This window comes from Scomber scombrus, chromosome 16 (assembly GCF_963691925.1).
Source record: "Scomber scombrus chromosome 16, fScoSco1.1, whole genome shotgun sequence".
NCBI classification, from domain to species: domain Eukaryota; kingdom Metazoa; phylum Chordata; class Actinopteri; order Scombriformes; family Scombridae; genus Scomber; species Scomber scombrus.
Window position 1 is genome coordinate 4284474 of NC_084985.1, and position 21981 is coordinate 4306454.

General features: G+C 39.3%; 1 protein-coding gene across 1 annotated transcript; it reads left to right on the plus strand.

Annotated features, from left to right (window-relative positions):
* Positions 1-4158: 4158 nt before the first annotated feature.
* On the plus strand, positions 4159-21161 carry LOC133996027 (glyceraldehyde-3-phosphate dehydrogenase-like). Its single transcript, XM_062435560.1, has 12 exons — positions 4159-4204; positions 4626-4673; positions 13116-13215; positions 14133-14242; positions 14348-14438; positions 15005-15120; positions 15373-15454; positions 16565-16716; positions 17957-18035; positions 18266-18349; positions 19584-19681; positions 20745-21161. The coding sequence occupies exons 2-12, from the start codon at positions 4651-4653 to the stop codon at positions 20812-20814; spliced, it is 1005 nt and encodes a 334-aa protein (XP_062291544.1). The 5' UTR covers positions 4159-4204; positions 4626-4650; the 3' UTR covers positions 20815-21161.
* Positions 21162-21981: the final 820 nt, after the last annotated feature.

Sequence of the window (21981 nt, forward strand, 5' to 3'; positions counted from 1 at the left end):
GCTGCAGGAGAAGGTTTGGTTGTCATATTTATAGGTTGACCTTTACTTCACCCTGCACGTAAAGGACTGTGTGTGTGTGTGTGTGTGTGTGTGTGTGTGTGTGTGTGTGTGTGTGTGTGTGTGTGTGTGTGTGTGTGTGTGTGTGTGTGTGTGTGTGTGTGTGCGTGTGTGTGTGTGTGTGTGTGCGTTACATGTTCTTTGACATGGCTGAGGTTTGAATCCCACACATGACACTCATGTTGCCTATGCATGAAGGTGTAGACTTCAGTATGCTGCTGTTTTTATTCTCATCAACAAACCCATGTAAATACAGTAATACTGAAGTTTTCTAATGTTTTTTTGTTTTAATAAGAAAATATTTTGTATTTTCAGGAGAGCATCAGTCTGAGTTAGTCATATCAAGTGATATCTGACTCATTTACAGTCTTTTTAGCATCAGATTCCCTGTTAGTGTTTCCTGTTGAGCTGTGGTGGAAGTATAGTAACAAAAAGACTTTGCTACTAAAAACACTGTAACGTTGAATCATAGAAGATGAAGATTTGACTCATTCAGACGACTGAAGCTTCATATTAGCTTCAGATTAAACTTTTAGATACATGTTTTTACACAGAAGGATAACTGTAGATGTTGTCTTCATCATAATGATTGAATGAAACATTTGCTCATAATATTAGCTGTTGTCAATGTATGTCCTCGAGTCAAGGAAGGAAGGAAGGAAGGAAGGAAGGGAGGAAGAAGGAAGGAAAGGAGGGAGGAAGGAACAGAGGAAAGGTAAGAAGAAAGGAAGGTATGAGGGAGGGAGAAAGGAAAAGAGGAAGGGAGGAAGTTAGGGGGGGTGGAAAGAAAGAAAGAAGGGAGGAAGGAAGGAAGGAGGGAAGGAAGGAAGGAAAGAAGGACAGAAGAAAGGAAGAAAGGGGGATGGAGGAAGGAAAAAAAGAAAGAAGGAAAGAAAGAAAGAGAGAAGGAAGGGAGGAAAGAAGGAACAGTCAAAACAGATGTACAGGGTCAATTTGACCCGGGAGGACGACAGGAAGGTTAAAGGTTATTTTGAGAAACTGAACAAAAAAACCCTTCTGGTCATCTCTGCTGTAGGTGAGCAGCTCCAGGCTACATTAGCTGCTCTTATTGACTGTATATATAAATATTAGCGTCATGACAGCTCCCCAAAAGTGAAACCAAAACATATCTATCGCCCCCTGCTGGCTGGCTGCAGTACAGGCCATAAATCCTGCTCCCTTCATGTTAGCAGACGGGAGACGTCAAATAAATGTTGGTTTCTGTCATGTTGGGTAGTACTCATTTAGTTATTTGAGGATATAAAAAAAAAGGGGCATGATGTTATGATTGACAGCTTTGACATCTACTTTCAAACCTCCGTCAGGCTCCAAATGACTTCATACAAGCAAGATGGACGCTCTCGGAAAAGAGATATGTTGGCTTCACTTTTGCATCGTCAATTGCCACAAGACGAATAACAGCAGAATCTCAGACTAAAGTATCGGCAGTTCAGTTGCATTGTGAGTCGACACAAAGGTTAAAAGTAGTCTATTAACACCCAGCTGATATAAAATAAAACTTAATTTCTGTGTGAATACAAAAAGAAAAACTGCTGTAATGATAAAATAATGAGCTGCAGGGACATAAAACTAGAGAGAGAGAGAGAGAGAGAGAGAGAGAGAGAGAGAGACAGAGAGAGAGAGAGAGAGAGAGAGAGAGAGAGAGAGAGAGGACTGACCGAGGCAGCAGAGAGCTTGTGTGAAGTGAACCTGTCGTGACATTTCCTCTCCACCTCCTGTCTGTGCATGCTGTGCTTCACGTAGCAAAAAGTCTCCACAGCATCACATGACCAGCTGACCAACACAGTGGCACACAGCGAACATGAGACTGGACGGAGAACGAGGGAGGAGGAGGGAGAGAGGGAGAGAGGGAGGAGGAGGGCTGCACAGTTCTGATTTTAGACTCAAGAACAACAAGTTAAAAGACTTACAGGCTCATAAACTCTTAGTTGTTAAACTTTGTGTGTAAACGCATAGACTGTATATAAGAAATGGACGTAACATCCGTGAAGTCACCCATTGGTTTGTGGACTGCTGCTCGGAAGCCAATAGTATCAGATCTGAGCAGCGCCATCTTGAAAATTTCCGGTGCATGCTGGGAAAAATAAAAACATGGATTCTACTTATATGGGCATCAGGAGGAGCATGAGGCGCCCTCCTGAACCTGTGAACCAATCAACCTGTCAATCACGACGTAGCCACGCCCTAATGCATACCCTGCTTTATCGTCACATATAAAATCAGGGAGGCCAAAATGTCCCAAATGAACATCATACTTGGAACATCAAGTTGGTGAATTCTCCATTGACTTGTATAGAGACGGAAGTCCTTTTGACACCAAAACGTTCGCCCCCTGGTGGCCTTTTGATAGAATGCAGTTTTAAGTTACTTCCGCGTTGGCCTCATTTCAGAGGACCAGAACTCCCCGCCTGCGAATAAGTTAACATATAAGTGTGCTCAGGTCTGTTCTGCAGATTCTTGAGATACTAAATGCATGTTCTGAAGTCTTTTATGAACACAAAAACAACATTTTGTGGTTTTATTTTCAACTATTTGCTAAACTAGGCCAACAACATCCCAACTTTCAGCTCTGAATATTCAACATTTTGACAAAAAACTGCTGGTTTGTGTTAAATGTTAAAAAAAAAACTTAAATATTATCTAATATATTATGAATAAATAAGCTGAAGACATTATTTGCATTTAGCTTTTAATTAGTTGTGTGTGTTCATGTTTAATAGTGTGTATGTCTTTATTTATGTTAGTTCTATCACTCTGTAAATCACTTTTTAATTGCTTTTTTAATGATATTGTGCTATAAATAAAACATGAAACTATCACATGCTGACAGTACAGATACACAACGTGCAGATAAGATGCAATAAAAGACAATAAAATAATCCATTAAGTAACATTTTAAAAGAAAAATGCATTTAACAAGTTTACAGATCCATTAAAATTGATTTAAATTCAACAACTGTCATCAGATAATGAAAATGTTACAGTTATATTTGAATCACTAATACATGATACACATTTATTTAACCCTCCTGTTGTCCTCGAGTCAAGGAAGGAAGGGAGGAAGAAGGAAACAAAGGAGGGAGGAAGGAAGGAAGGTAGGAAGAAAGAATGAAAGGAGGAAGGGAGGAAAGGAGGGAGGGAGGAAGGAAGAAGGATGGAGGAAGGAAGGAAGGAAGACGGAAGGAAAGGAGGGAGGAAGAAGGAAAGAAAGGAGGGAGGGAGGAAGGAAGGTAGGAAGAAGGAATGAAAGGAGGAAGGGAGGAAAGGAGGGAGGGAGGAAGGAAGAAGGATGGAGGAAGGAAGGAAGGAAGACGGAAGGAAAGGAGGGAGGAAGAAGGAAAGAAAGGAGGGAGGGAGGAAGGAAGGTAGGAAGACGGAAGGAATGAAAGGAGGAAGAGAGGAAAGGAGGGAGGGAGAAGGAAGAAGGAAGGAAATGAGGGAGGAAGGAAAAAGGAAGGAAATGAGGGAGGAAGGAAAGGAGGAAAGAAAGGAGGGAGGAAGGAAGGTGGGAAGGGAGGAAAGGAGGGAGGAAGAATGAAGGAAAGGAGGAAGGAAGGGATCTTCTAATGGTCAGTATGAACAGGAGGAATCATTACAGCAAGAAAAACACAGTTTTAATATATAAAATGTGGTACTTGTGTATTATTTTAAGACAAGCTTAATGTGTCACTACACCTTTAATTCTTTAATTTATTAAAATAATTCAGTATATCCGAAAAACACCCCCTGCAGTGTCTCCTGGGAGCATCACTGTTTAACCCTCAGGTGGACTACTTTGCTTGGCGGAGGAATAAAAAAGCCTATTTAACAGAAAATAGAGCTAAAAAACATGAGCTAAATAAAAGAAATGAGACCCTCAGGAGTGTTTTAGGTGTTTTTTAATTCTCCTCTCAGCTGCTGTGGACTGTAGAGAGGCACCTGTGAACCTCTTGACTGGACTCTTACATAATAAACATGTGTGTGACAGGAAGCTTCACGCGCGACCTTCACAAACCCAGGCGTTCGGGGGCGTGTCTCGGGCGCGCGCTGCGGGGATAAATTGCGGCGAACACCTCTTGCTCGTCCCCGCTCTCACTTCTTCCCCCCCTGAGGACAGAACAAGCAGACTGAGGTGCATTCACAAACGGTACTGTTTGTTTTTAAAGAACTTCTCCTTCAGCTCTGAAGTGTTTGGCTGCAGTTTTTTGCAGCTTGGTTTTGGTTTTACGCGACAGGTGGAAACCAAATCTGCCCTAAAAGCACCTGCAGACTCCTTAAATTGAGACTTTAGTGGCTCTTCAGTGGTTGTTGTACATGCAATTCTTCTTATAAGGGTTTCTAATTAATGCATATGCTGTTTAGATGAGTTTATAAAGTGTCTTCTTGTAGAAAATGCGTGTAAATTTTGCGTATTTCTGCAGTTTCTTTGTGTTTTTTGGGAGTATTAGTCATTAGATTCCTTGCAGCCTTTCTCTATATCTTTGCATTATTACTTCTGTCTTCTTCTCTTTTTTCCTTTTGGATGATTTATATTAATTTATGTTGTTTTAATTTCTGCCCTTTTCCAGTGAGGACTTGATCATATCAGGCAAAATGGTGAAGATTGGAATCAACGGGTGAGTTAATGCTGCTTGATTTTTTTTGTGCTTGTTGTTGTTGTTGTTGATCTAATTAAGTCAGTTTTTATTTGTTTAGCTTAATGTGACAAGTTAAAAAAAAAAAAAAAGCCTCAGGGAGCAAAACAGTCTGTACAGCAACACAGCATCTTCTGTTCAGGGAAGCCAAAATATTAGAGTCTTGATTCAGAGAAGGAAAAACTCTCATCTGTATAGTTCATGTTATTTAGCGTAGTGATATGAACATGAGCTGATTCTCCAAATATGTTAACCTGTGTCTCATGTAGAGTAGTTTTATATTATGTGGCACTTTTCTCCTTAAGACATGTAAACAAAAATAAGTTAAATTACTTTCAAATACTTAAAGATCTCATCTGGACCTGCTTTAAAACGTTGCTTTGCTTTATAGTTTGTTTCTTTTTCCTCCAAAAAAGTTAAATTAGAGAGTTAAAGATGTATTCCTCCTTCATTAAAACAACAAAATCTATGAATATGCAAACATTAATCACCTCAAAAGGCTCCAAATTAGCTGCGATGTGACAAATGATGCTCTTTTTTTCTGTTTTATGCTTGCACTGAACTATTAACTCTCCAAATCTCGTTATATAGGGAAGCACAATGACTATAAAGACTTTCTATATTCTATTATTCTCAGTTTTAAGGTGTGCACAGACGAACCCCCCTCCTATCCTCTTACTTTAGGGGTTAGGGTTACATGAACATGAACATCAACACAAACTGCATCATTCTGCAGAGTGAAGGAACAGAAAGTGTTTATTAGGGTTGCAGCTAACAATTATTTTTCATTATTGACCAATCTGCAGATTAGTTTTCCGATTAATTAGTCCACGAAATATTGAAAAAATAATGAAATAATGTCCATCACAGGTTCCCAGATTCATAAACTGCCATATTTTGCTCCTATCAGCAATAAAAACTGTCTTAAAGTGATAAAAATAAGAGAAAAGCTGTAAATTCTCACTTTGCCGAAGCTACAACTACAAGATATTTGACACTTGTGCTTTTAATAAATGTCTGAAATTATAATTTAATGATCAGAACAGTTCACAATTAGTTTAAAATCTAGTTTTTTAATAGGAAACAGTAAAGAAATGGAGGCAAAATACAAATCCAGACTGTCAGATATATAGTCCAGTGAGTTCGACTGATGCAAAACTTTTAAAAACTATCAAATAACAAACAAAACATTCATATAATACGACTTTATTCTTGCTTGCCATCAAAGTTTGGTAATTTACCTCCTTTATATTCCTCTTTCTTGCTGTCTGAAATCATTAGAAAGATAATTAGACACATGATGTTTTAAGTTTTTATTGCTCATGCTCGTGTTCAATAATAAATAAGTCGGTGTGTCGTCTCCCGTATCGGACGTTTACGAGCTGCGCAAACATTTTGATTCCTTCGGTAAACTCTTCATCAGAGACGAGTTCTTCAGAGGTTAATCACGGGCATCCTGCGTTTAAAGGTTTCCTTTCGCTCACTGAAAGGCCAAGCGAGGTATCGGATGGGTGTGGAAACGCTGCACCAGATACACAAGCGCTCAACACCCCTTTTTTTATACTCTGAGCGCTCAGCTGCTGCTCAGATCAAGAACGACGGGATGTGTGAGAGAGGGAGAGAGAGAGAGAGAGACACACAGGGAAGGAGAGAGACAGAGAGAGAGACAGAGGGAGAGAGAGGGGGGGGGGGAGAGAGAGAGACAGAGACACAGAGAGAGGGAGAGGGAGGGAGAGAGAGAGACAGAGAGGAAGAGAGAGACAGAGAGAGACACAGAGGGAGAGAGAGACAGAGAGAGAGACACAGACACAGAGGGAGAGAGAGAGAGACAGAGGGAGAGAGAGAGACAGAGGGAGAGAGAGACAGAGAGAGAGAGACACAGAGGGAGAGAGACAGAGAGACAGTGAGAGAGACAGAGAGAGAGACACAGAGGGAGAGAGAGACAGAGAAAGAGAGAGAGACAGCGAGAGAGACAGAGAGAGAGAGGGAGAGACACAGAGAGACAGAGACACAGAGGGAGGGAGAGACAGTGAGAGAGAGGCAGAGAGAGGGAGAGAGAGGAAAAGGTTCAATTTCCTCCATCTCTGATATTATTATAAGTATTCAGCAGCTGAGAGCGTAAACGTCATCCAGCTACAGGAGGCCGACCGTGTTCTTATAACCTTTTTCTTTCTTTTTTGAGTGATTCATCTTTAGAAGAGATGAAGGATTTACATTTATTTGAAGATAAGAACATATTGGAGCGTTTAGGAGACGCACACTGGAAAGGATAATGTGAGGAGAGATGACTAGATTGATCATTTTAACTATTTAATATTTTTAATGACGATTATCTGCTGATTTTCTTTTTTCCTTTATGAAACTTTAAGTCTATAAACTATCAGAAAAAGTTAGAAAAATGTGCATCACAGCTTCCTAGAGGCGAAGACGATGTCGTTAAATATTATCTGACCGACAGAAAACCCCAAAAAAAGTCTGTATTTATTTGAATGAGGGACGAAACTACAACTTACCTCAACTATTTAGCTAACTACTTTGATGATTGGTCATCAATTAATCAGCTAATTGTTGCAGCTCTACTTTAAGTTTAAAGCTTAAATCCTAAATGCATGTTTGAAAGTAAAAAACAAACCTTTAGAAATGTTAAATAAATAAAAGAAATGGCTTTTTTTTAAACATATTTGTAAGTAGCTGTATCTCAGGTAGAGCAGGGTAACCATTAACTTTGCCACTTCTATTCATTTGCTTAATTATTATTGTTTAATGGACCAATTTTGTATTGTTTTCCCGATTTGTTGTCTTTAAACTGTCAGAAAATAGTGAAAAATAGCTGTTATACCTTCCCTGAGTCAAAGGTTGACATCTTCTGATATCTTTTCATCTCACCAATAGTTCAAAACCCCCAAATATCCAGTTTATAATCATGCATTAAAAGCTAAAAACAGCTATTTTAATGGCTAAAATTAATAATTGAATTGCCTAATTGTTGCATATTTCCTGTTGAAGTGAGCTGCAGCCGAGCCTGAGTATCTTTAGTAACTTTGTGCCTATGTAGTGGCATTAACGGGCCAGTCTGCACCGGACCCGTCTATTCTCTGGTTATTTATAGTCCGGTGTTGCTGCTGCTGCTGTTGTCATGTCACGGTTGGCGTCTCTTCTTCTCCTCCTCCTCTACACCCTTCAAACCCCTCCAATCCTCTCTCAGCCTGTATCGCCCGTTCTCCTCAGCTGTCACATTCCTTTTATTCTTCTCCTCCCCTTCTCTCGTCTATTTTTAACCCTCTAACCTTTCCGTTAAAGTTCAGAGATCATCCGACCGGTGTTTTATGGCTGTCGCTCAGACCCAGATCACCACTGAAACATTTCTTCTTCTCCTCCTCCTGTTGCGTGAAGCAGCTGCTGTCGAGCTGCTTGGAGATTTAGCTCCTTTGAATCTGAATCTGGCTTCGAACCAACACCAACACTGAGCCTCAAGAAACAGAAGATGGGCTCAGGTCCATGTTGGTGGCATCCCAAGACTAATCGAGACAAACTGCCTTTCCCCTCATGTCCCTTCCTTATGTGAGGGATGCAGAAACTCCGTCATATTCAGATATCGGCTATAATAAACCACGTTATGCATCTTCCTCTGTGAAGTTTTGCATGTTCTTCTAGTTGTATTTTGGGTTTATTCCGACCCTAAAGACATGCATGTTATGTTTTAAAAAGCATAACAGGAGTTGGAAGCTTGGCACTGCACTGTAGCGGCCCCTCTGCCCCTTTAATATGCAGAATTAACTCAAGTAAAACACTCTGCAGCTGCAAGAAAATACCTTTTTATTTTTACATTACATTAAAATAGACTTTTAATAGCTGATATAGACTATAATAAACCACGTCATGCATCTTCCTCTGTGAAGTTTTGCATGTTCTTCTAGTTGTATTTTGGGTTTATTCCCACCCTAAAGACATGCATGTTATGTTTTAGAAGGCATAACAGGAGTTGGAAGCTTGACACTCCTTTTTAATATGCAGAATTAACTCAAGTAAAACACTCTGCAGCTGCAAGAAAATACCTTTTTATTATGAAACAAACATGCATTTTTAATTTGACGAAGTGTGCAAGTTTATTCTGATAGGTATCATGCAAACCTCTCAGGGTGCAGCCATGTTATCCTTTTCAAAGATTCACATCCAGACATGTTTTATGATGTATAAAAATAGACTTTTAATAGCTGTGTGCTTGTTAACAAAGCTCCAGTATAGGAGAGGAGCTGAGTAGCAGATAACTATCAATGTGAATACGACAGGAAAGGAAACAAAGAGTTAGTTAATCAATGAATTCATCAATGCACAGAAAAGTTATTGGCTTGTTTCAGAGTCTCAGATGTGAGGATATAAAGTTTATTTGTCATTAATCAGAGAAACAAGACGTATTATATGAATATGAAGACGTCACTTTAGACTTTAGGGAAATTATAATAGTCATGTTTCATTGTTTTTGATATTTTTTTTTTATAGATAAAACAACAGATGGATATTAATCATGAGTTGTGTCTCCACCACTGATGAATGTTAGTCAGTAGATGGAGGTTTGACGTCCTGCCGACTCCGACAGACTCACAAATCACAGTTTTGTTCAAAATTTGCTCCGTGAATCTGTTCAGTGAGCCGGCAGAAACAGTACATTTGGAAATAGAGTCATTAATCTAGCAGAAGAGAGTCAAGAACACACACACACACACACACACACACACACACACACACACACACACACACACACACACACTGTTTTATAGTTCGATCTTTAACTTTAACTTCCTGTCTCAGAGCACAGTGCAGAAACCCAACGTGCAGTATAAAGTTCGTTACGTGCAGCGGTGATATCAGCCTATCAGGTGTGACTTCCTGAAGCATCTTGACCCTTGACCTTTCTGTAGATAGACGGAGGGGGGGGGGGGGGGGGGGCGGGGGGCCTTCTGTTTCTTTTTTTGGTATGCAGAGGCAGAGTGTGTGATTGTCTCATGAGGACTTACAGTAAAGTTTGTAATGTGACTCCTGAGTGATGCAAACATGTGATGTGATGATATCTAATAAGACTCAGTCAGCAGAAAGTTTATTATTATTATTATTACAGTGACAGAAAGATAGTGTTTAATCTTATATCATTTATCCCATAGTTATATCTTTTTGTTGTGCTTTATATTCATTCATTCATTCATTCATGCAACTTTTATGCACATTAAAACAGTCCAATGAGAGCAGAATCAATCTTTTGCAACACTGGACAATAAAAAGCATCACAAAGCAGAAAGAAACCTTAAAACTTTCAATATGAGAGGAAATATACTGGTTAAAGGATGAGAACAGGAGTAAACCAGCACTAAATATATATTAATGCAGCAATAAGGAATAAAAACAAGTTAACTGTAAGATTTAAACTTAACCCCGTAGCTCAGATTTGATTCAAATGACTTAGATTCAGTTTTATCTGTAAAGTTTCTACTGTGTTTTTAATGTTTAATATATATTATTTACCTTATCAGAAGTGTTCATTCAGCTCTTTAACATTTAAATTAACACAGTGAAATAAAACTCCATCATACGGTGTTATAATAAAACACAAACAGAATAAAATGACTCAGTTTCCTCCTGAAATGTATCAGAGCTGATCGTATAAAGTAGAAAAATATGGAAATACTCAACTACAGTTTAGAGGTGTTTGCATTGAACTCGAGCACAGTACGTGTAAATGTGCTGATGTGACGTCTGTGCAGCATATGTTGCATTTCACCACTACTTTACATGCAGAAGTCAACACATTTGTTTTCTCTGTATTAAATGATATTTGCTGGAAAACATTAATGCATTGCTAAAGGGCTTTTTTACATGCAGAGGATAAAAGTTAATGTTACTCCTTCACTGCTTCAGTCTACTAATGTATTAAATTAGTCCTTTGTGCCATTTCCTCATTAAAACATCCACTGTGTCCCAACTCCATGCTACATACTGACTAATATATACTGTATGTTAACCCTCATAATATAATATACAGTTTTCTGCAGTTAGTAAACAAGATAATGATGCAGTATGAGCACTGTGCAACAAAAAGAAAAGTAAAGTTTGTCCAGCTGTGAGTCGCTCGTCCACTCGTGTCCATCAAAGCTCTCAAATAAAACCTGAGGTGCTTTTTTTTAGTCCGACTCCTGCAGCTGTTGTCAGTATGCTTCAGTTTTCATACCGTTAATTCTTCTGAAGCAGATACTAGAATTACATGTGTGTGAAATGAAAGACAGTTATCATGCGAGTGAAGCTGCAGGCAGGTTGGCAGCTTCACTGATCAGCAACTGGAGAAGTTTATTAGACGTCCAGCCTCGTCTGCTCTGATAAAGGTTGCACAGTAACTTCATATCAGGCGGCCATTATTTCCTTTTATGCATGAACAAAGAGAGCAAAGACACACAGCTGAACTTTACTTATGTGGCAACTCTGGACTTCTGAATGAATTCATGTGTTGGAAGACTTTGGAAATGATTGTTTTTTTTTTAACATAAATAGTCTTTTTCTAGTCAGACAGCAGCAAAAACACCAAAATAAGTGCTTTTATAACACTAGAGCTTGAGAAACTGTGACTACCTTTTTATATCTTCCCCTAAACTGCCCTTTAAAAGCCAATATTACACTTCTAAACTCTCTGAATGTCCTCCAGGTTTTAAACATCACCATTTATTCCACACTCGTTTCCATTTATCATGAAAAGACTTACTTTTCCTTTCTTTACGCCTCCTTGCACCGCTAATATTTGACCTTTTTTAAAGCCAAGTCTGCATCAGGAAAGTCATGATGTCTTCTTCTACATAACTACACTTCTTCCTCTCTTTCTCTCTCTATAATCTACAGTTAAATAGTAAAGAAATCACTTTTATCTCCTTTCTCTTCCTTCACTCTAGTATCAGACAGGCCTGCAGCTCCATCTCTTCTTCCCTCTGTGGATGAAATAGTTAACTTGTAAATAATAAGTGTTTTTCAGCTTCTTGCCCCTTTGTTCTCTCCGTCAGCAGTTTTCATGCCGCTCGCTGTTTGACCCGCTGTGACGGTGGCCCATATTAGGCGTAAACAGGCTTTTGGCTGCCGGTGCCAACTATTGTTATCTGCTGTCGAGGTTGGCAGGCCTTGTATGGCTCGGCCGTCCTCTGGGAGTGATTTGGGGGGGTGGGGGGGGTGATGATGGGGGGGGGGTAACTCTCCTTTTTAATCTGGGCTTCAGTGTCACCTGCTGGTCAGAGAGGGGACAGCATGGATGCAACACTACATAAAGATGCTCAGAAGGAAGATAAAGCAGGTTTTTTATAATTATTTAGAAGGAAATTGATCAGTTTGGATGAATTTTTGCAAACTTAACAGAAAAAGCTAAAAGACTAAAGAATATTGTCACATAAAAACAGACTCAGACTAATAAATCGGCTTTACTTTGGACAAAATTGACCTTTTTTTTTTTTAATATATCAAAGTGCTACTTGCCCTTTTTTAAATTCTTCCACATTTAAAAGCTCAAACTGCTCAGAGGGAAGATTTAAGATGTTTTTATTTATTATTTAAAGGGGAATTGATCCATAACAAGATGTCAGAAACACTGAAATGTAGCAGAGCTGAGAGTATAAAGTAACTAAGATAAGATATTCCTTTGTATTAGTCATGATGGGGAAATGTACAATAAACTAAAAAAACTTGAGTAAATGTACTTGCTTACCTTTCCACCGATGGTTCGATGCCAAATTAAAAGCTTGGAGTCAGAGGTGTTAAAGCTGCTTTTTGCACTTTTAACAGAAAAAAAACAAAACTTTACTATTTTAATAATATTGTCACATAAAAACAGACTCAGACTAATACATTTACCTTTTTTAATATATCAAAGTGCCACTTGCCCTTTTAGATTCTTCTATATTTTAAAGCTCAAACTGACTGTTCAGAGGGAAGATTTAAGGTTTTCTTTATTTTATTATTTGGAGGGAAATTTGATCTTTTAGGATAAATTAAAAGTTTGGAGCCAGATGTGTTAAAGTTGTTTTTTACAAACTTAACAGAAAAAGACAAAACTTTACTGTTTTAATAATATTGACACAAAAACAGACACTTGGACTATTAAATAGATCTTTTTATTAGATTTTTAATATATAAAAGTGCCACTAGCCCTTTTAATTCTACTTCATTTATCTTTTTATCTTCTGTTCCTGCAATTTAAGTCTTCAAATTATCTCAATTTTAAATATTGTCTCATTTAAACTACTAATATTGTAATTTAAACATCAAGTTTAACTTTTCTAAACTGTCCAAAAACCATCAAACATTTGTTTCTTTACACGCTGACTCTTCTAACATCACGCTGAGTTTTTCCTTCCACCATTCTGACCTCCTCCTCCTCCTCTTCCTCCTCCTCTTCCTCAGATTTGGACGTATCGGCCGTCTGGTGACCCGCGCCGCCGCCATCGGAGGCAAGGTCGAGGTCGTGGCCATCAACGATCCCTTCATCGACCTGGACTACATGGTGAGAAGCTGGACTCAGAGAGGAAGCCGTTCCTCCAGACTGTTCATGACTCCACTCTCAAATATTATACATCATATTTCAAAATGATAAGATTTGATATTCCCTTATTAGTCCCACGATGGGAAACTTATAATTCTGCAGCAGCAAAGTGGACAATGAAAAAACATCATTTAACCCTCCTGTTGTCCTTGAGTCAAGGAAAGAAGGAAAGGAGGAAGAAGGAAGGAAAGGAAGGAGGGAGGGAAGGGAGGAAAGGAGGAGGAGAGAAAAGAAAGAAGGAAGGGAGGAAGGATGGAGGAAACAAGGAAGGAAGGAGGGAGTGAGTGAGAAAGGAAAAGAGGAAGGGAGGAAGGAAGTACAGAGGAAAGAAGGAAGGGAGGAAGGTAGGGGGGAGGAAAGAAAGAGAGAAGGAGGGAGGGAAGGAAGAAAGGGGGATGGAGGAAGGAAGGTTGGAAATAGAGAGGAAGGAAAGAAAGAGAGAAGGAGGGAGGAAGGACAGACAGACGGAAAGAAGGAACAGTCAAAACAGACGGGGTCAATTTGACTCTGTAGGATGACACGAAGGTTAAAAGAATAAAGAACAATAAATAAGTACAAAAGCAATTTAAATAAACAATAATCGTAACATTATGCATGAAAAGTAAATAAGTAATATTGATGTTTAGTGATAATAAACCTGAGTTGAGGTTGTTATGATGTGAAATATGTGAGAGAAAAGTGCCTGAAGTGTGAAAAGAGGGCGAGTTTAGTAAGATTAGTCTTTAAAATCATCTTTTTAGTTGTAATAAAATAGGAATAAATGGAGACAGGAAGCCAAATGAAGCCTTTCTGCAACATCTTAAGACCTTATTATTTTGTACCTACCTGCTTTTTATGTTCTCTCATCCCTTCTTCTTCTCCTTCTTCTTCTCCTGCAGGTCTACATGTTCAAGTATGACTCCACTCACGGTGTGTTCAAGCACGGAGAGGTGAAGGCCGAGGGCGGCAAGCTGGTCATCGGCAACATGCACATCGCCATCTTCAACGAGTACGTCTTCCTCTTCCTCCTCCTTTTATACTGTTTTATATTCACATTTGTAGCAGCATGAGTCCAGCGGTCGTCTGAACTGTCCTCTGTGTGATTACGTTGCAGGAGAGACCCGGCCAACATCAAATGGGGCGATGCTGGAGTCGACTACGTTGTGGAGTCCACCGGTGTGTTCACCACCATCGAGAAGGCTTCTGTAAGTCTCACACCAAGAAAAGACCGTTTCTTTTTATTTATTTTATGTTAGAATTTAAGCACTTTGTATTAACCCTTTACATACTGTTCATAATTAGTCTCTACACTAATTCACATTCATAAATTCCCCATCATTTATTAATAGAATAGAAAAAAAGACATTCGAAATCACTATTTAATGATCCAGGAGAACATTTAATAGAATATGAAGAATACAACAATGTGTTTTAATGCTGATATTTTAAATTTGTTTAATAAACACAGGTCTAATTTGTACATTTGCATATATATAAAAATGTGTAACAGCTGCACAAACATTTAAAAATGATGCATTTCATTTACATTTTTGCATACTATGAGTCATATTGGGAAAAATCTGGCTAAAAGAAATGTTTTACAATGTTTTTACGGCTCTCAAATGTGGAAAAAATGCGTTAAATTTGAGCCTGAACAGTTTGTAAGGGTTAAATATTAATGTTTCTTAAATCTTGTATTTAAAAGGCAGACATGCAGTTTCATTTGAACCTTGACGTGACACTTCTGACCCTCTTTTCTACCCTCCGATAGGCTCATCTGCAGGGCGGTGCTAAGAGGGTGGTGATCTCTGCCCCCAGCGCCGACGCTCCCATGTTCGTTATGGGCGTCAACCACGAGAAGTACGACAACTCCATGAAGGTTGTCAGGTGAGTCTCTGCTCATAGTGGATCGGGGTCTGCAGGAGGAGGAAGAGGAGGAGGAAGAGGAGACATGTTTGGCCTTTTCATTGTCAGTTTGTTTTAATGACCACTAGATTCATAATTAGAGGTAAAACATGTCCGATATCATCTCATCCTCCTGCCTCATGTCTTCAAAACAAGATCATTACTTAAAATATATTCTGTGTAAGCGTCTCTGCACAATCGTTTTAACTTCATATTGTTTGTCTGTCTCCATAGCAACGCTTCCTGCACAACCAATTGCCTGGCTCCCCTGGCCAAGGTTATCAACGACAACTTCGGCATCGTTGAGGGTCTCATGGTAAAGACGGCAGACTGATGGTTTTTTTTAATGACACACTGCAGTAACACAGCTGCTCCAATGTCATTTTAATAGGTTTCAGTATTTTTATTAATAATTTCCTATTGTATAGTTAATAGTCTGTATTAGATAAAACGCTTACTGCAGATTACTAGAGCCTGAAGTCAAAGCTACAAACTGCTTACTGGCTATCGCCTAAAAAAAAAAGTGGAAAATGAGATATGGAAATTATTCTTTATATTTACTTCTTAATGTTATTAGTTAGTTTTTATCTCCTGGTGCACGTTGCCTGTTTTAAGGTTAAGGAGCTTCCTCCCTTACTTCTTTCCTCTGTCCTTCTTTCCTTCCTTCCTCCCTCCTGTCCTTCCTTCCTCCCTCCCTCCTGTCCTTCCTTCCTTCCTCCTGTCCTTCCTTCCTTTTCTTCCTCCTTCCTTCCTTCCTTCCTCCTCCTGTACTTCCTTCCTTCTTCCACCCTCCCTCCCTCCCTCCTTTCCTTCCTTCTTCCACCCTCCCTCCCTCCTCTTCTTCCTTCCGCCCTCCCTCCTTTCCTTCCCCCCTCCCTCCTTTCCTTCCTCCCTCCTCCCTTCTGTCCTTCCTCCCTCCTGTCCTTCCTCCCTTCTGTCCTTCCTCCCTTCTTCCTTCCTTCTTCCTTCCTTCTTTTCTTCCTCCCTTCCTTCATTCCTTCCTTCCTTCCTCCTGTCCTTCCTTCTTTCTTTCCTCCGTCCTTTCCTTTCTTCCTCCGTCCTTTCCTTCCTTCTTTCTTTCCTCCCTTCCTTCCTTCTTCCACCCTCCCTCCCTCCCTCCTTTCTTTCCTTCCTTCTTCCTCCCTCCCTTCCTTCCTTGACTCGAGGACAACAGGAGGGTTAAGAGAAATAAACCTGCTCAGCACCAAACAGTAGACAGAGTTAGCTGTAGACTAGCTGGTGAACATAGTGGAGCCTTTAGCAGCTAAACAGCCAGATATTCCCTCAGATCTTATACAATAGTTAATATCAGATAGATTTGATTGACAGTGCCAGTACTTAACTATCTTGCTTTCCTGATAAGACACAAATCCTGCATCTCTCCTCTAACGCTCTCCTCTTTCTCTCCCCTCTCCTCTTCTTTCAGAGCACTGTCCACGCCATCACCGCCACACAGAAGACCGTTGATGGTCCCTCTGGTAAGCTGTGGAGGGACGGACGCGGAGCCTCCCAGAACATCATCCCCGCCTCCACCGGAGCCGCCAAGGCTGTGGGAAAGGTCGTCCCCGAGCTGAACGGGTACGCTTCACTTTGATTTCCTCCAGGATTTAAAAAACTTGAGCACATTTTGGCGGTTAATGGAAAAACTTTACACGCTCGGGGGAAACTTAATTTGCAAATACAGCGAGCGAAGGGACGGACTGGAAGTTTAAGCCTGACCTTTTTGACCTTTTTTTTTTTTTAAGGAATATTTCCCAACAGGAATCAGTCTCAGGGACAGAAGAAGAACTGAAGTCCTTTACCAAATTAAAAGTTCCTACATTTAAAAATAAAGTATTTAAAGTACTAATTTGGCATAAAATTGGACTCTGTGACTGCTAAGTTGAATAATTTAGTGGTTGTAGCTACTTGAGGTTGAGCTATTCCTCCAAAGAGTCAAAATAAATCCCAGAGGTTGTGAGGAAAGAAAAGAGGGGGGGAAAAAAAGTTCTGATACACAACTTTCTCTTTTTCTGGACTTTTCTGTAATCTTTTATGGATCATTTAAACGGTTATTAAAATATGAAACCATGTGAGAAGATTAGAGGGTAAATCTGAGACACGAGGAGTCACAAGTCAAAAAACTTGGTTTAACCTTCATGTCGTCCTCCATGTCTGTTTTGACTGTTCCTTCTGTCTGTCCTTCCTCCTCCCTCCTCTCTTTCTTTCCTTCCTCTCTTTCCTCCCTTCCTTCTTTCCTTCCTCCATCCCCCTTTCTTCCTTCCTTCCTTCCTCCTTTCCTGCCTTCTTTTACTCCCTTAAATTATTCCTTCTTCCTTCCTCCTTCTTCCCTTCCTTTCCTTCTTTCCTTCCTCCTTTCCTTCTTTCCTTCCTCCTTTCCTTCCTCCTTTCCTTCCTTCTTACTCCCTTCCATCCTTCCTTCCTCCATTCCTCCTTCCTCCTTTCCTTCCTTCTTCCTCCCTTCCTTCCTCCTTTCCTTCCTTCTTCCTCCCTTCCTTCCTTGACTTGAGGACAACAGGAGGGTTAAACTTTAATTATGTTGTATTTTACAAGCTTTTCTAGTTTTGTGTGAAATTTCAACCTTTTTAAAGACACTTATGCTTTCAAATTGAAGTAAAAAAAAGTACAATATTTCCCTTTTTTAAAATATAAGAGTTGAAGAATTAAGTAGCGTCAAATGGAAGTTGTCGAGTAAAGAACAGAACAATTGTACTTGAGTAACAGTACTTAGTTTCCTCCTCTGGTCTCGGGGCTGTAAGATGAATAAAATCATGAGTTATTATAAAGTCTAATGAGTTTTACACTTTTTTTCTCACAGTAAACTGACCGGTATGGCTTTCCGTGTTCCCACCCCCAACGTGTCCGTTGTTGACCTGACTGTCCGCCTGGAGAAGCCCGTAAGTCTCTCTGAAGCTTCACATCAGCTGCTTCTCTTTAGAGCCAATATACACATCTGATAATTCCCCTTTTCTACCTTCATACTGTAGAATTAACACATCTGATCAAGCTGGAATATTTAGAGAAGTTATTATTATTATGCAAAGCCTGTTTTAAAACCCAACAATTGTTACTCCCTTTTTTTTTGTTTTCTCCCATTTTAATTGCATTTCATTGTCCTCTCTTTCAGGCCAAGTACGACGACATCAAGAAGGTCATCAAGGCCGCCTCTGAGGGACCCATGAAGGGAATCCTGGGATACACAGAGGACCAGGTAATGGATTCGATGTATAGATAGATGATGTGGGGGTTGTGTAGTGTCGCACATGAGCCAATAGATGGCAGCATGTCTCCAAATGAAGCAGCAGATCAAAGTGTGCTTGTAAAGTCTGATGAAGCAGAGTCAAGGTTTCTGGCACAACTTCACCTGCTTCAAAGGTTGAACAGAGAAGAGGAAAAAAGACAAATATCCAGCAACACTTGTAGCATAGAACGACTTTATTAATAGAACAACACCATGGTCATTATAAAACACATTACAAGCATTTAAATACAGTATTTAAAAAGGAGAAAAAAGGTTAAAATATCCCCAAATAACCAATTTTGTGCATCCAGTCAATTGGTTATCTACCGAAATGGGTTTTAACTTCTGCTGAAATGAAAACTGCAGATAACTTTCTTAATATTAATTAAAACATCAAGTCTGTTAAATCAAGAGATGCTGCACAAATCTTTGACAGTGCAAAATTTGAGGTTTCTTACATGTTATTGAGGGACTTCATCAAAATAATCAAGTAAAAATCATTGAAGTAGTTCTGAATCCATCTAGTTTTCCTCCGGCTTGGCTTCACTGCCAAATAACACTTTATAAATACTTGATTAAGACTTTAAGATGAAGTATATGTGTAATAAATTTGGTGCTTTCATATGTGGTGACCAGGCGGGGAGCTCCAGTCCTCTGAAATGATGCCAATGCGGAAGTAACTTAAAACTGCATTCTATCAAAAGGCCACCAGGGGGCAACCGTTTTGGTGTCAAAAGGACTTCCGTCTCTATACAAGTCAATGGAGAATTCAACAACTTCTCACTTGATTTCTAACCTCAGTAAACGTTTTCAAAATGTGTTTATGGTCTCAATCGCTAGTTTAAAGCCTTCTTCAATGCAGTATGATGTTCATTTGGGACATTTTGGCCTCCCTGATTGTATATTTGACGATAAAGCAGGGTATGCATTAGGGCGTGGCTACGTCGTGATTGACAGGTTGATTGGCTCACAGGTTCAGGAGGGCGCCTCTTGCCCCCCATTTCTTATATACAGTCTTTGGTGGTGATGGGGTACTTTTCCACTGCATTTGATCCATCAGTCTCTTTGCATAGACTGATGGATCAAACTTATAAAAGCTGATACAGTTTCTCAGTAAACTTGTGACTTGCCTTTTTAAAACCTGCCTTTTTTACACGTATAACAACCACTTACCGTATGTTCTCCTCTCCTCGTCGTCTCTCAGGTTGTGTCCACAGACTTCAACAGCGACGTTCGCTCCTCCATCTTCGACGCCGGCGCCGGCATCGCACTCAACGACCACTTCGTCAAGCTGGTCTCATGGTGAGTTAACGGCGTGTAGAGTATCAGGATCCTTCCGAGTGTCTGAGCCAGCGAGACATCTGCAGGGTTTAAACATGGATCCATATTAGAGACGTCAGATGAGCAGAGTTTATATATCATTTAAGAGAAGAAGTTTCTAGTATTGTTAAGCTGGTTAATAAATTCTCCCCACTCTGCTGTAGTGACGTCCTGATGTGGATCATTTGGTACAATCTGGCACTAATAACCTCCTATGTTAAAATTAAAGGATAAGTTTGATTATTTTTCTTGCTGTAATCATTCCTCCTGTTCATACTGACCATTAGAAGATCCCTTCATAATGCATTTACAATCCACAGTCCTCCTTCTGTACAAAAAACAATATTTAAAAGTTTAATCTGAAGCTAATATGAAGCTTCAGTCGTGCAAATGAGTCTTCATCTTCATCTTCTATGTTTCAATGTTACAGTGTTTTTAGCAGCAAAGTCTTTTTGTTACTATACTTCCACCACAGCTCAACAGGGAAACACTAAGAGGGAATCTGATGCTAAAAAGACTGTAAATGTGTCAGATATCACTTGATGTGACTAACTCAGACTGATGATGCCTCATTATCTTCAGATAAATGTTTAATTAAATCCAAGAATTCGATTTAGTCCATCACTTCCATTGTAAGTGCATTATGAAGGGATGCTCTAATGATTAGTAAGAACAGGAGGAATGATTACAGCAAGATAAACATGTTTTAATGTTCAGAACAGAAACTAAACTTGAACTTGATAAACTTGATAGAAAAGAGACCTTTTGTGTTTTTAGGACTTTAATTCTGATATTGTTGTTGCAGTGCTTATGCAAATTAATTCAGCAATGAATAATGAAATGTAGTGAACTCCTACACACCGTCAGCACAAAATCTATTAAAGAGGCCGCTACATTTTCCTTCAAACATAAATTAATATATCAAAATGTAGCTGCTGCTGCTTTAATAACATCCACTGCTTCTTTTATTAGATTACATGTTATATAATAATAATAATACACCTACTCATCCATCTAATTCGCTCTGCTCCCGGTGTGTCTGCAGGTACGACAATGAGTTCGGCTACAGCAACCGTGTGTGCGACCTGGTCCAGCACATGTTCACCAAGGAGTAAAATAACGTCTCCTCAACTTCATCGCTCTTCTACCATGATGCAGTGTCCCCTTCCCATGATTCCCCTTTTCCCCTTCACCTGTAACTGGATGCCACGCCATCCTTTCCCCCGGGCGCAAACTCATCTACATCAAACATCTAGCTGATTGATGATATGATGATGATGATAAGTCTTTTTATATGATTAAGTCACCTCTGTTTCGGTCCAGCAGTGAGGGCTGCAGCAGGCGTCGTTTGCTGCAGATGTACAGATGTTCTTCCATCACTGAACTGTTTTGGACTAAATGGTGGTTGTTGCACTCCACATGCACAGTGGCTCCTTTGCACTTAACATGAAAATAAAGTCATCAGTTCATGGAAACACTTGCTTTTTGTTTGTTTTTAATGATGTACACGATGAACTATCGTGTGTAGCTTTGTATGGAAGCATTTGCATTTGTTTAGTTAGGTGATTGATTAGTGACATGAATCTTTTGTAGACTATGAAAACAATTTCTGAGAGAAAACAAAATATACCTCAGCAGTTTATTTCCAATATCAGAGTGAAATTAAGTAAAATGTGAAGCGAAGTTTATTCTTTTGATTTCAGAAAATGTATGCATTTAAAAATTAAAATAAACTGACTTTAAGCAGATGTTTAAAACTGAGAACTGTAGCATTACAACTAATCCGACTACTCAAATATCTATAATGTTTGATAGTATCACTGTTTAAATTGTATTAGCAGTGGTGGAAGAAGTACTCAGACTCATCCTTTAAGTAAAAGTACTCAATTACAACTAAAAGTCCTGCAGGAGAAATCCTACTTAAGTAAAGGTACTGCAGTATTATGAGTGATGTAGTATGCAGTATTACAGTAAAAGTACTGCAGTATTATGAGTGATGTAGTATGCAGTATTACAGTAAAAGTACTGCAGTATTATGAGTGATGTAGTATGCAGTATTACAGTAAAAGTACTGCAGTATTATGAGTGATGTAGTTAAAGTATAACAGTAAAAATACACAAGCTTTGAATGAGAAGAAAACACTTTGATCACTGTTGATGAAAATCATCTTTATTGATTATTGAAGCTTCAGATTGTTCACACATCCAAGTAAAGTAAAGTGTGATCAATGATTTCATGTTCAGATTTACAAAGCGCTGAGAACAACATATCTGTGGTGAAG